This window comes from Heptranchias perlo, unplaced genomic scaffold (genome assembly GCF_035084215.1).
Source record: "Heptranchias perlo isolate sHepPer1 unplaced genomic scaffold, sHepPer1.hap1 HAP1_SCAFFOLD_1912, whole genome shotgun sequence".
Classification (NCBI taxonomy): Eukaryota; Metazoa; Chordata; class Chondrichthyes; order Hexanchiformes; family Hexanchidae; genus Heptranchias; species Heptranchias perlo.
Genome location: NW_027139179.1, coordinates 1,372 through 17,082, shown reverse-complemented (window position 1 = coordinate 17,082; position 15,711 = coordinate 1,372). Strand labels below are relative to the sequence as shown.

General features: G+C 41.0%; 1 protein-coding gene across 1 annotated transcript; it reads left to right on the top strand.

Annotated features, from left to right (window-relative positions):
- Nucleotides 1-60: 60 nt before the first annotated feature.
- Nucleotides 61-7,006, top strand: LOC137309925 (disabled homolog 2-interacting protein-like; the record flags this gene model as incomplete). The annotated part of the gene is made up of 4 exons (XM_067977925.1): nt 61-242; nt 941-1,142; nt 3,150-3,331; nt 6,142-7,006. Coding segments are annotated over 4 exons (1,431 nt in total), but the record flags the coding sequence as incomplete, so codon positions are not given.
- Between the last annotated feature and the right edge of the window lie 8,705 nt (nt 7,007-15,711).

Sequence of the window (15,711 nt, the reverse complement as noted above, 5' to 3'; positions counted from 1 at the left end):
TAAATCCCCAATATGGGTATTAATTCTTAAAATTAAAAAAATCTTTTAAAATGATTATAGCAGTACACTTACAAACCAGTGGCTTTGTCAGCTTCTGTGTTACCTCAAGGTCCGGTACAAAGACATGCAATAATGGTCTCCTTGTGTCTGTCCAATGTAGTCATGGATGTCCAGCCTTTTGGAGCTGGGGGACAGTTACCTGTGTCAAAACCAATGAGTGGGCTGCATGATTTTGCAGAAATGTGAGCCCTGATGCACAAAAAATTCGAACAACCCCATACACAAGAAAGTGAGACCCCCGATGACAAAAATTCCAAACCCCCCATGCACAAAAAATTCAAGCCCCCTCCCTTCACTCCATCCTTTTCTCCCATTTTCCTCCTCTTCCTGAAGCTTGAGAACTAGGGAGTGTCAGCTTCACCTCTTTCAACTTCTGAGCTGAAGGACTGATTGGTACAAAAAGGCTGCTCCCTGATTGGTCTAACTCCACCAGTCAGAGCCAGTCTTCTGTTCTCCAGGCTCGGGGAGCCAGTCACCTGACCTGTGCTTCTTCCCATATTAAGTGCAAAAAGACAATTTCAACAACGGATAGTTTCAGCTCCCAATAAAACTAACCATAGTTGAAATTGGCTTTGTGTACTTAATAAGAGAAGCAGGGGGTGGATGAAAGGAACACATCTAATTTAAAATGTAAGGCTAAATACTTGGACTCCGGACCTGAAGTTCCTGAACATTTTTGGTAAGTGGAACTTCAGTCAAACTAATTGAGTACCCAAACTTTTTGGGTCTTAAATGTTACATTTTATTGTTGAATGGATTAGTGTTTTTGCTGATGGTGAGATTATTTCATTAAAGATTAGACTGTTAGGCAGTGATTTTTGTTGACGTTGAGATGTTATGAACAGCAATTAGAATTTTGACCTTGATGTTTCAATAACAGGTTTGGTAGCAAGGAGGAATATATGTCTTTCATGAATCAATTCCTTGAGCATGAATGGACCAACATGCAGCGATTCTTACTGGAAATTTCCAATCCAGAGACCATTTCAAATACTGCAGGCTTTGAGGGGTACATTGATCTGGGCCGAGAACTCTCCACCCTACATTCGCTGCTCTGGGAAGTGGTTTCGCAAATGGAACAGGTGTAGTTTCATACTGTCTGTTTAAATCCAATGGATGCCACCTACTGGATGGGTGTATAGATAACACATCAGTGATTGATAATGGGCGTAATGATTAGTTCGCCACCTTTTGTCATGAGTTTTTTTATATGCTGTCAGATACTCAGCGTGACCTGTATTTGCCTTATATAAATCAAAATATTGTATAGTTTCTATTGTATGCTAGTTGATGTCCCATGGCATTGCAGACGGGGAGTTAAGACCAAATGTAGTCTTTAGGTGAAGTGAGCTGAGAAGGTGGTGGCTAATTGGACCAGGGTGTGCAGACATAATTCAGGCCTCCTAATTTAAAGTCATACATTCTGTCCTTATTTGATTTTGTATTATTTGTAATTAAATTGCAAAACATATAGCAATTTGGGAAGCACAGAAGTAGAATTGGTTACAGCATTGGAGCTGGGAGATGCACAGCTGAGGTGCTGCAACGCCACCACTGGCTGGAGGGTGTCATTACCGTGTAACAAATTTACGTAAGCAGTTTCCATTATAAACGTGGACATAGGAATTTATAATGAAAACTGTTGACAGGAAAGGCACGCAGGCGTAAGATATTTTTATATATTATGGATAACACGTATTTTACAAATCATCACTTAGGCTTCATCTAAAAGTCGTGTGCAGCAATCAGGCAAAATTTGGCTCAGCCTGAACTCTTGAGACAGTTTTGTTGTATCAGAAGTGGTGTAGATGGTTTAGTTGTTAATGAAATATATCAAAACCACTGTAGTTTGTATAAGAACCAGAACCAAAAGTCATGTTGAAATTACTTTTAGTTAGTTGAACATACATAGTACGATGGGTATGTTTTCAAAATGGCTATTGGTTATTTTGTTTACAAGTCCTTTCATGACATTCTTCACTTTTTTTTCCAACAAGAACCTATTATATTTTCTAAATCCATCCCCAAATCATTAAGGACAAAACATGGAGCTGACTTCAAGGAAAGATATAGCTAGTTCTAAGACTGCGCAATACACACTTTTAATTTATAACTGCGATTCCTCTCTATAGAGATTGAGGATTATGTTTGAAAAAGAATTGGCTGAGGGATCTGGTTAAAAGTGCAGGATAGGCGCAAGTTACATATGGCAGAGTTTAAAATGTTTAGAAGATATAGAGAGAAATGGGTTAGCGATGCATTGCTTGAAAGGTGGGAAAATGTTGGGAGAGTTGGTATTAATTTAGGATGAGGACGATCCATGTCAATTTGAGTGGAAGTTTGCAGGGTGCAGGGTCCAAATGAGATGTATACCATAGAGAAAAAGGCTAATGTCTAAATGAGGTCAGAATAAGTTAAAGGCTAATCAAGTTGTTTAAAGGTTTGAAATGCACAGTAATAGACTGCTAAAGAGAGTTTTGGTAAAGAAAATTGCATTGAAAATGAGGAAACAGACTTTTTTGGGTACATTTGCAGCAGACTAGGTATTAAAGTAAGCAGAGACCACTAAAGATAAGAGATGAGGTGATAAAGAAGGCAAATGCTATCATCCAAATGAATTTTTTTTCCCCACAATTGATTTCATTGTAAAAACGGATCCCCTTCAACAGGATGCCATTTTCAACCAAACCCATAGAGCAGAGGGGTCTGCTGTAGTTACATGTTTCCTGGGATACGACCACTGCCCCTTACAAGTATACTAACCCTAAATTTATTCTGAAATCAAAAAAGAAAGACACATTTCTTGAATTTTCAAGTGAGTAAGAGCTTTGAATTTGTGGGTTTTGTTGTGGATTTCTATTTCCCCTGCCTGTGTGTCCTTTTTCCATACATTTTTTTATTAGTATTAGTGAGATTTTGAATGCTGGTACCTATTGTATATCTAACGCATTATCCATTCCTCAAATCATTCATTCTTAGTGGTTTGATATGATGAACTTCATTCTTTTACTTTCCCACAGTACTCATTTCACTAAATCACTTGCGCACATTTGTCTATGTTCAGTGAAAATAAACATTTATTTCTTCAGGCAACTGCAACAAAGCTTGGCCCCTTGCCTCGCATTTTAAGAGATGTCAATACAGTGCTGACCAACCCAGGAGCTGTACCTGTGCCAACAACCTCTGACCCATGCACCTCAACTCCAAATCCCGCTAATAGCAGCATTTCCTCAGGACTGCAGAAGATGGTCATAGATAACGATTTCAGTGGGTGAGTGAAAACGTTATCACAGTTTATTGTAGCTGCCATTTTGTACAGTTAATGTCCAGCTGAATGTGTCACGTAGAAGTTAATCTGAACAGTTCACCCCCCAAACTGTTAAAGCTACAGAACAAAGGATGTGAGGGAAAATTAAGATATAACAATGTGGTGTAAATTGGCAATAATGACATTTGAATTTGCTATTCTTCACAAGTTACTTTTCTGTTAGAAAATGGAAGAATAGTACTGCATTAGAAACTGGTTTCAGATGTGGCCTTAGCTTTACCTTCAAGAGGAAATTCTAATGGCCTTCACATTATTTTGTGTTACACTTTCCTGTTGGTGGTTTTTATTTGCTAATAGTGATTCTCCCCATTTTAAAACTTTTTAAGATTCATTTTTCTTAAACCTTTTTAAATCAGAGTGATTTAATGGTCAGCTCTGACACACACAAAGTTTCTTTTAGGTGAGAAAAGGCCTAAGTCAAGATTACAGTATTGCATAAATAAATTTTGGTAAGAGTTTTACAAAAATGTTTAACCAATTCTTCAAGTATAGTCTAATAATGAATACATAAAATTCTAGAAATATACAGCAGGTCCAATCAGCATCTGAAAAAAAGAATAGACTGGTTAACATTTCAGATGCAGACCCAGATTTTAACCTGTCTCGTTTATTTTTTCATCATTTGACCTGCTGAGTATTTTCAGCATTTTCTGTTTCTATTTCAGATTTTCTACATTTGCCGTAACTCAGCCTGCGGCTTCAGTATTTAATCAACACAGGATCTGTTTATTGCATTGCACTCTCCTGACGAGCCAAACTTATCACTTAATTAAGTAGGAGTTAGAAGAGATTTCCGATCATCAGACATCTTTCAAATGAATGGCTTTGCCAAGGCATAATTGCACATCAGGTCCGTGCAACTGTAAACTGATTCTCAAAGGGCAAGACCCTTTTTTTAAAAAAAATGCCTTCCACTGAGTCAAGTACTTGAAACTTAGATCAAACACACTGTAAAGAAGCAGGCTCATGGCTAGAGAGAAGAAAGAAAGAGGAAAACATAGGGGGAGGGAAATTCAAAGAAACGAGAAGAAGAAAATGTAATTGTGTTACTTAAAAATTAGCCTTTGTCCGTATTGTGCCAACACTATGAATGAGGTATATTCCATTCCTTTCAGCAATATTAGTGGAAAAAAATTTGGCAAGAGTTCACTCATCTTGACCTTTACACAAACATCAGGGAATATATGCCATTTCTCTGGTTAGGAATGCAGTTTTTTTCTGGGGGACATTTTTGATTGACCCATACAAGTTTTTTTTGATGGCTTTACAGACATGTTTGCTGAGTGTGGATTCTAAAGGTTTTAAAAAGGAAACCTTTGACCACATTTTAAAGAGATGGATTTTACAATGACAGTGACATTTTCACACTAGAGTGCACTCTTCTCTGCTTTTTTAAAAACAATTTGCAAGACCACCTGTGTAAGCAGGGGGGGGGGGCTGGTGGAAGTAGGAATTCTGACCATTGCTCACTTTTCCATCTGATGAATTAAAGGCTGTGTAAAAGTCCAAACACTTGGGTTGTCCTGCATCTCACACTGTACTCTGCAGCTTTCTTCATTCAATTGTACACTTCCTTAGAAGCTGCAACATTGCAACAAAGAGGAAAAGCAGGGTTCACATTATTGTTAGATTGTAATCCTGAAATAATACACGTGAACAATAGAACATTTCTCCTGAGTTTACAGCTTTTGTTCAAATGAATTTTGCTTTTCTTTTTAAATCGGCTTTAAATTAAGTAAATTAGATATTTACCTCTTCACGAAATTAGGCTGTAAGATACAATACCAACATCACACAAGATGGTGTGAAAGGCTGTCATGCATTAATAAATCCGTTGCCTGTATTTTGAAGACAAATACCATCACCTCTTTTGAACTCTTTAAAAACTGATCAGCATATATTAAAATATTCAATAATAATCAGTTCCTTGTGACAGCATTAATTTTATCCTGTTTTTCAATTTGAAGTTGATGGGTTAAAATTAAACCTAATCTCTTTCCCAACGATAGCTCATCAAGTTTATCCAGAGAGTAGCTGACCCATACAGCCCAGGAAGGTCTTGGGGCAAATGGGACACTGCAATTGGCCTCCATGCACCTAAGTTAAGGATGGTTCCTGATCCTGATTGCTATCCAATGAAAAGTGCATCTGTGGGGGCACCGGGTGAGGACAGGATCAAGGGTTGGGTGTGATGCCCATTCGTGGTTGAATAACCTGTCAACGGTCACTATCCGAGCTTATGCATGAATTGTGGCCACGTGGGTGAGATACCAGAGGATGGTCACTCCCCATGGCACCATTCACCAACAAAGAGCTTCAGGATGCCAACTTCAGCATAGGAGTGGGGAGAGAATTCCCAAGAGAAAAATGAATTAAGCTTCTTTCAATCAACTAAGCCTATAAAAATGATTTGAAATCAATACCAGGAAATAACTGATTTTACAGGATTGCGAGAAATCAGCTGTCCAATTTATCCACACGTTCTTGAAAACAGCTATGTGAAAATGAAATGCATGAAATTAGTAATAAATAAGTGTATGGTTTTCAATATGGTATTAGAGATAAATTCAGACAGAAAACAAATGCTTAGACGTTTATTCGTTTTAGTGTTTATTTTTAGAAGCTAAAAATGGACATTTTTTAACAAGTTAGACAAGATAGATTAGATCATTCAAATAATTGAAAAAATCTACTTTTTGTTGAATTTATTTGGTAAGAAACTCCCAATGTTATCTGATTTCTTCCCCTTTCAGTTTATTAGACTGTACAAGGTTACCCTCTCCTACCCCAGAAAACAAGGACTTGTTTTTTGTCACAAGGTCCTCCGCAGTACAGCCATCCCCTGCTCGCAGCTCAAGCTATTCTGAAGCCAACGAACCAGACCAACAAATGCCAAATGGCAATAAAAGTGTTTCAATGGTTGACTTGCAAGACAATCGCAGTTTGGACAGTACAACGAATGTTCCCAATGCAGGTGATTCCCTAAATGACAGCCAAGGATCTAGTGGGCATTTACAGGGAATGTGGCCTACAAGAGCACCACAGAATGCAGCACCAAGTGGGCCTGGGCTGATAGGCCGAAAGCCTGGACAAACCGCAAGCACCCCTAATGCCGATGGCACACCAGGAAGGCCGCAGCTTTTGGCACCATTATCTTTTCAAAACCCAGTATATCAGATGGCGGCAGGTATACCAGTTTCACCACGTGGAGTAGCAGACTCAGGATCAGAATGTCACAGCTCTATTAGCTCACACAGCAACAATGAAGAACAGGCAGCCAACAAACACACTTTTCATAGCCACACAAGCACAGAGGACTTTACCAGGCGTTCTGGGGAATTCACAAGAAGACAACTTTCCCTGACAGAAAAAATACCCCAGACGTCAGTGCCACGTCAGAACAGTGCAGGCCCACAGCGCCGAATAGACCAACCTCCACCGGCAGCTAGAGGTAGGACTCCACCAGCCTTATTATTCAACCCCCCTCAGTATCCAAGGCCTTCCAGCGGAGGTATGATACCATGCTCATCAGAATGGCCAAGCACTGGCACAAAGTTGCGACAGCAATCGGCTAAAGGAGATAGTCCTGAAATGAAACAACGCACAGTGCACAAACAGGTTAGTGGCTCTATTATCAATAGCCAACAGATTTTGACAAATGCATATGTAGGTTTAGAATTAAACTGTAGTTGTGTGGTATTAACATCTTGAGAAAGGTGAGTTAAAAGATACAACTAAAGGAGTAGTGCTAATAGAGAAGTATTGGCTTTCTGTTAAAAGGACTTCAGACCAAATTACAGTCGTCACTGATATTCTAAGATATGTGTTATGCTGCTAAATCAAGGATCCTCTCTAACTTTATGGCAAGGAACATTACCTCAACATTGATCTATATATGTTTTCTCAGTCTGAGTTATGTATGTTCAATGCGTTTTTGTCAAGAAGTATAAGCACATGTTTGTTCTCTCTCATACATATATATACGGTATTTATAAGAGGGGAGGAGCTAGCAAAGACCTAGTCTACTCTGAAAAGTGTACGTTCTATGTTGTGGAGGCATTTATAGCCTTGAATGTTTTGGCCTCCATTTTGAAAGTGGAGATCCAGCAAGCACTGCCACACAAACTGATTAATGTTCGGTACATTTCCTATGACTTATCACAGTAAATACGTTTAGATTTTGCTTTAGCTTTAAAGTCATGAAGCACATATCTTTCATTCTAGTTGTTCCACAGATCTGATAAAATGATTTGAAATAATTGTTCAGTCCACAAGCCACTTTTGCCCGATAACTAGCAAATTTACAACTTTTAAGATCTTCCTTAAAATCCACCTGTACCCCTCCTAATATTTCCTTTTTTGGCACAGCATCCATTTTTTGTGATTATGCTTCTATGAAGTGCCCTGGGACAGTTTTCTACGATAAAGGTGCTATATAAATGCAAGTTGTAGTTGTTAAATGCCAGCTTTGGTCCTGTATGAGCCATGGGAATGTTCTGATATAATAACCATTCGTAGCTATTGACGTACCAGTTGAGTTGTAGCAATTGATTTGATTTTCATTATAATGATATGAATTAGGGCATTAATGGAACTATTCACCAATGGCATGAAAATGTAATTTGGACCAAATCAATAGGTTGCAAACCAATTTAGATAAGTTAGCAGAATAGGCCCATGTGTGTCAGATACCATTCAATGCTAGTAAGTGCAGTACCATGCATTTGAGATTGGGAAACTCATAGCATGTTTATACCATGCAGGTACCTGGTAAAGGTTACGAATCAAGAGAGTTGCTAACTCATTAAAGGTTCACAAGCAATGCGAGGTGACTGCAGGGAAGATAAATAGGGTTTTAGGTTATACTGCTAGGAGTATCGAATATAAAACAAAAAGTACTTATTTAGGCTATACCAGGCTTTGGTACATCCACAGTTCAGGTAGTGCATCTAGCTTTGATACCTGCGGGGGATATCTAGGTTCGAGAGAAGATGCAGAAGAAAGTAAACCAGAATGATTCCTAGCCATAGAGCTCAGAGTTAGGATCGTTTATTTTAGAGAAACACAGGCTTAGTGGGTTTTTTAAAATGATGATGGGATAGCTTGCGAACCTTTAATGAGTTATCAACTCTCTTGCCTTTGAGAATCAGTGAATTCTCCAGAGTTATTCCTAAATTAGCCATAGTTTTTCTTTTGCCTAGCCCAAGAGACTTCTTGGTTAGGGGATGGATCGATGGTATGCATTTTTATGCTGTGTCTGGATTGAATGGGCTTGATGTTTTTGTTCCCTTTTTGTATGTTTATAATGTAAGATTTTATCTGCCTTAATGCCTGCCTGCTGCCTGATTATCAGAATCCAATAATCTATCCACTATATTTTCTTTACGGTCCATTAATATTTATATTATTAAAACTGTGTGTGTCCTGTTCATTATATATCAGATGTTTGTCTCATGCAAATTTCTGTGGGGCACTTGGGAAAGATGTATAAAGAAGCAAATACAATCATTTGGAATATAGAGACAAACTTCCCAGCAAAGGAAACTACTGGAGCCACAATGTCTGCAGCCTTCTAATTGACCTGTGTCTGAACTTACCCTGTGATTTCTGCACATCAATTAACCTTAAAGGAACATAGACCTACACTTTAGTAGCAGAATAATATATGGTTTAATGTCGCTGTCCTTATGCAAAGGCACAATGAGCAGTGCCACGGGAGATTCACTAGTAATAGCAAATGAAACATGCAAAATTGTTCAGTACTAGCAAAGTATTGAGCAAACGTTAAACACAGACTTAGAAGGGAAATAATTATTCAAAACATCCAACTGGTATGGATTGACTACAATAACGTCCAATTCTTCCCTCCCCCATATTTTATTCCCTAGGCTAGATCTCTATTTCCATGATATCCGCCAGAGTTAGGTCCAGCCTATATTCAGTGCACAGAGTTAATTTTCTTTGTCATGCTATCTGAATGCTACATAATGTCTGCTTATTCCATCAGTGATGTCACGTACTGGTTGTAAGTCATCTGTCAAGATCACAACTATTCAGGAGTGCCCATTATTTGAAAGACTGGGTATTACAGTAGATTAGACACTGGCTGTACATCTCTGGTCCCTGTGTTCCAATCCAGCTTGAACTGATAGGATGAAAATCTCCTCAGACTACTGTTTGTAAGGGTCCTACTTGAAATGAGTTGGTGCAGTCTCAGTCCAGTTCCTAGTTGGCTCAAGTGCACAGCACAAAACTGTTTCTGAGGTTGGGGTTGAGGCACATTACAGGAGCAGGTTTAGAGGGAGTTTTACTCCGCATTCACCTGTGCTACAGCTGACCTAGGAGTGCTAAAAATTGTTCCATTCCTCAGCATTAACATGCCTTATTAGCATTTTTTTTAAATGAAAGCAGAGAGAGAAGAAATAATCATCGCTTGAGATGTGCTTGGGGTGTATACGCATTTAGCTGGTAATGGAATTCCTATGTTACTGAAGCACCTGTTATGCATACCAGAATTTATTTCCAACCTTAAGCTCTAGACCTACTCTAAGCAATAATTTGTATTGTGATTTGTCAAATAATTTAGATGGATTTCATAATAATCCTTGGAAGTAGTGAGATTGAAGCAATTCCAGCATTAGTTATTATAAAAACCACACTGTGCAAATACCTCAATGAACAATAATTTACAAGTTAATTTTAAAATCTTTCAACATAATTTGCTTTGACAGTCCTTAATGTGCTATCCGAATGCTTGATGGGAATGGCACAAATATCTATAACACTAGAGTACTGGGCTCCCAATTAGAAGACCCTACTTCAGATTCTAGTGTTGCAAATCCTAGCATGGACACTGTGGCCAATTTTAACTGCCTCCGCCCGGTGTAAATGGGAAGGTAGTGGGCTGCAAGTGGTGTCAGGTCATTGAATGCCCATTTACGCTGGTGCTGCATCTTGGGTAGGGTCCTGAGAAGGGTGCCAGGACTGCCTACCTGTTTCAAGCGGTTGGCCACTTTTTAAAATGCAAATCAGGATCCTATGACTTAGATAGGACCTCAGTTGCAATTTTGAGGTACAAATGTGCAGCCTGAAGAAATTTTTTAATGTTATTTTTGTGAGGCTAGGAGGACCAGGAAGGGAAAGCTGCTTAGAGAGGGATTCCTTTCCCACTTCATTCAAGTACATTTCATTCAAGTACATTTCTTATGGTTGGATCATTAGCAGCATCTGTCTAGACATCCATGGGCTGGACCTGACTCTGAAGTGTAGTATGGAAACTAGGGGTGTAATCTCATGGACAAAATAGGGGGAGTAAAGAATTATAAACAAGGTTTTAAAAGAAACTGGAGTCTTTTACTGAGTATTAGGAAGTCTTAAGAATACACCGTCAAATGGAGGAAGCGACCCGTAAATTTTAAATATTAGCACCTGCTCCTTGAGTAACGATCAATGAATGCATGTTAGCACCAACAAAACCTGAGTCCTAAACCAATCCTGAATCTCTGGTTAATGAGCATTTTCACATTAATTTTTACTATCACAACTCAAATTGTTCTATCTTGATTTTTCTGACATCACTTTATAACTGAAAACATTAAACCTCCTGAGAAAAGATGATATACGGTTCACTAGTACATTTTCCTTCAATCAAATGCATTGTTGGAAAACGACTGATGCCATTTACAGCTCGATTAAACAAAAATATATGTTCCTAAAATAATGCCGTTTTTGTAGTTTGCTTTGAACATTACAGCCTTACCTTGTAAATTGGTTCAATGGGAATTATGTTGTATCACAGTAGCACAAAGACCGACTGGAGGTGAAACATGAAAACTCATAATCTTAATACTCTGCTGATCATGCATGTGGTTCAATAGGTTACCTGACTGAACATTTGAGTTTGTCCAAACATGCTTGTTAAATAGCCAATAATGTTTTGCCCACTGGCCATTTAGGGTATTAACACGATTTTTAGAATATCCCAGAATAAGTCCGCTTGTTTCCATAGGGACCGTGTCCTTCTGACGTCACCTGCAGCTCTTTCATGCTGATTTTATGGTCGTGGCCGCAGGCTTATAATGGTGCCTCGTGCTCAAATACATTTATTGCAAATGAAAAATTCAAATGAGATTGAATCTTTAAACATAACATTTCAAGAAACATAACTTATTTCAAGTAAATGTCTGGTATTTCAAGCATTATAATAATGGAAGAATGAACCCAGAAGCTTTTTAATCTAGGTTTTCAACTAATTTGACATTATGCCCAATATATAATATAGGAAATCATAATTTGTATTTTACTTCTAATAGTGATAAGAAAGAAATTGAAAATACAATCCCCAAAGTAATCTTAAGTGTTCATCATTCACTTTAAAGTCTCCTAATCGGAAAATGCACTTTATGAAGAAACGATGTAATAGAACAATAATGATCATTAATTAGCAGAAGCTTTGATTCTAGTAGTATAACTTTTAATTTCATGGCTTTTACTTTGTAATTAAAATCTTATTGGTGAAAGTTTTACAGATACAATGGAATATCGATCCAAACAAAAAGCTGTGCAAGTAAATGCATCTTGGAATGGGAGTTATTTTAACAGTGATGCCACAAACCCTACAACCATTGAATTTGATGAGACAAAAATCAGTCGTCACAGTATGGGGAAACCCAGCACCATTTAAGAATTTTCACTCAAAAAGCTCCAGTGACTACACATTTCCAAAAGGATATCCTGAGCTAGATTGAATCCCCTGAGGGGCCCGTCCATCATCCGGAATCTGAAACAAGTTCCCAGGCCCAAATCGATAACTGACCAAAACTCTGGTACAAAAGCCAGCAAGCCAGCGGCTAGCCACAGAAAATCATGAAATGCTCGTTCTTGGTGGGTCCAAGAACAGTTGAGACTTGGTAACGTAAGAAGAACATAAGAAATAGGAGCAGGAGTAGGCCATACGGCCCCTCAAGCCTGCTCCGCTATTCAATCAGATCATGGCTGTTCTTCAGCCTCAACTCCTCTTTTCTGCCCGATCCCCATATCCTTGATTCCCCTAGAGTCCAAAAATCTATCTATCTCAGCCTTGAATATACTCAACGACTCAGCATCCACAGCCCTTAGGGGTAGAGAATTCCAAAGATTCACAACGGATTGCCTGCCCAGTCCCTTGATTGGGCAGTGGCGAGGGAGACTTAAAGATTTACATAGACATTTGCTTAAAATGAAGGAGAAATATTTAATAAAGGAAAGTCCAGCTCATGATTTTCAAGCAATCCTCCAGGGACCAACAGGAAAGTTGTGAATGTGATATTGATAATGAAAATGCAAGTTTGATCTTATTCATTTGTAGCACTCAGGCTGGTTCTCTGGGTTTAATACTTAAGAAAAGACATACTTGCTCTCGAGGCAGTACAAAGAAGGTTCACTCGGTTAATCCCGGGGATGAGGGGATGGACATATGAGGAGAGGTTGAGTAGATTGGGACTCTACTCATTGGAGTTCAGAAGAATGAGAGGCGATCTTATTGAAACATATAAGATTGTGAAGGGGCTTGATCGGGTGGATGCGGTAAGGATGTTCCCAAGGTTGGGTGAAACTAGAACTAGGGGGCATAATCTTAGAATAAGGGGACGCTCTTTCAAAACTGAGATGAGGAGAAACTTCTTCACTCAGAGGGTAGTAGGTCTGTGGAATTTGCTGCCCCAGGAAGCTGTGGAAGCTACATCATTAAATAAATTTAAAACAGAAATAGACAGTTTCCTAGAAGTAAAGAGAATTAGGGGTTATGGGGAGCGGGCAGGAAATTGGACATGAATTTAGATTTGAGGCTAGGATTAGATCAGCCATGATCTTATTGAATGGCGGAGCAGGCTCGAGGGGCCGATTGGCCTACTCCTGCTCCTATTTCTTATGTTCTTATATGTAAATGTTAACCACTAATCAATAAATTACAACCAAAATATGTAATTGTTTATAGGAGTACATTAATTAGAATGCAGTTATTAAATTCTTACTTAAAATGGTACATTAAAATATATAAATAACTGAATAAAGGTTTTTGTAACAATATTTATAAACCAGTATGTTAAATAACATCGAAAATTATTGTACGGTTTCAAATGAAATTGTAGCAATGAGAGTCACATCAGAAATGTTGATCTGTGCTCTCTAGACAGGTGTTTGGTGATCTAGCCATTGTTGAGGGCAGGGTAGATTGAGTTTACCGGGGAGGGCGGGGTAGATTGAGTTTACCGGTGAAGGCGGGGTGGATTGAGTTTACCGGGGAGGGAGGGCGGGGTAGATTGAGTTTACCGGTGAAGGCGGGGTGGATTGAGTTTACCGGGGAGGGAGGGCGGGGTAGATTGAGTTTATCGGTGAGGGCAGGGTGGATTGAGTTTATCGGTGAGGGCGGGGTGGATTGAGTTTACCGGTGAAGGCGGGGTGGATTGAGTTTACCGGGGAGGGAGGGCGGGGTAGATTGAGTTTACCGGTGAGGGCGGGGTGGATTGAGTTTACCGGTGAGGGCGGGGTGGATTGAGTTTACCGGTGAGGGCGGGGTGGATTGAGTTTACCGGTGAGGGCGGGGTGGATTGAGTTTACCGGGGAGGGCGGGGTGGATTGAGTTTACCGGGGAGGGCGGGGTGGATTGAGTTTACCGGGGAGGGCGGGGTGGATTGAGTTTACCGGGGAGGGCGGGGTGGATTGAGTTTACCGGGGAGGGCGGGGTGGATTGAGTTTACCGGTGAGGGCGGGGTGGATTGAGTTTACCGGTGAGGGCGGGGTGGATTGAGTTTACCGGGGAGGGCGGGGTGGATTGAGTTTACCGGGGAGGGCGGGGTGGATTGAGTTTACCGGGGAGGGCGGGGTGGATTGAGTTTACCGGGGAGGGCGGGGTGGATTGAGTTTACCGGGGAGGGCGGGGTGGATTGAGTTTACCGGGGAGGGCGGGGTGGATTGAGTTTACCGGGGAGGGCGGGGTGGATTGAGTTTACCGGGGAGGGCGGGGTGGATTGAGTTTACCGGTGAAGGCGGGGTGGATTGAGTTTACCGGTGAGGGCGGGGTGGATTGAGTTTACCGGGGAGGGCGGGGTGGATTGAGTTTACCGGGGAGGGCGGGGTGGATTGAGTTTATCGGGGAGGGCGGGGTGGATTGAGTTTATCGGGGAGGGCGGGGTGGATTGAGTTTACCGGTGAGGGCGGGGTGGATTGAGTTTACCGGGGAGGGCGGGGTGGATTGAGTTTATCGGGGAGGGCGGGGTGGATTGAGTTTACCGGGGAGGGCGGGGTGGATTGAGTTTACCGGTGAGGGCGGGGTGGATTGAGTTTACCGGGGAGGGCGGGGTGGATTGAGTTTATCGGTGAGGGCGGGGTGGATTGAGTTTACCGGGGAGGGCGGGGTGGATTGAGTTTACCGGGGAGGGCGGGGTGGATTGAGTTTACCGGGGAGGGCGGGGTGGATTGAGTTTACCGGTGAAGGCGGGGTGGATTGAGTTTATCGGGGAGGGCGGGGTGGATTGAGTTTACCGGGGAGGGCGGGGTGGATTGAGTTTACCGGGGAGGGCGGGGTGGATTGAGTTTACCGGGGAGGGCGGGGTGGATTGAGTTTACCGGGGAGGGCGGGGTGGATTGAGTTTACCGGGGAGGGCGGGGTGGATTGAGTTTACCGGGGAGGGCGGGGTGGATTGAGTTTACCGGGGAGGGCGGGGTGGATTGAGTTTACCGGGGAGGGCGGGGTGGATTGAGTTTACCGGGGAGGGCGGGGTGGATTGAGTTTACCGGAGAGGGCGGGGTGGATTGAGTTTACCGGGGAGGGCGGGGTGGATTGAGTTTACCGGAGAGGGCGGGGTGGATTGAGTTTACCGGTGAAGGCGGGGTGGATTGAGTTTACCGGGGAGGGCGGGGTGGATTGAGTTTACCGGGGAGGGCGGGGTGGATTGAGTTTACCGGAGAGGGCGGGGTGGATTGAGTTTACCGGGGAGGGCGGGGTGGATTGAGTTTATCGGGGAGGGCGGGGTTAATAGAAATTTACAAAATGGTGCTAGTTATTTTAAATCTGAACTGAGTATGAATACTAAATTCAATTTGTTAAGCAAAGAAATTACAGAATTCCATAGAGAGAATGAAAATAATAATTTTCCATAGAATCCTCAAATAGATGCTATCCAACTGCTGTAATTAGAGGAATTACTTTTATGCAAATGAGATACAGATAGGCAGACAAACAGGTGGGACATTAAGTGATGTCCTAAAACTATTATCTGAGAAAATTAATGGCAAAGGTTAGCTAATTATTGTTTTAATCTACAGACTAGAGCATTTAATTAGAT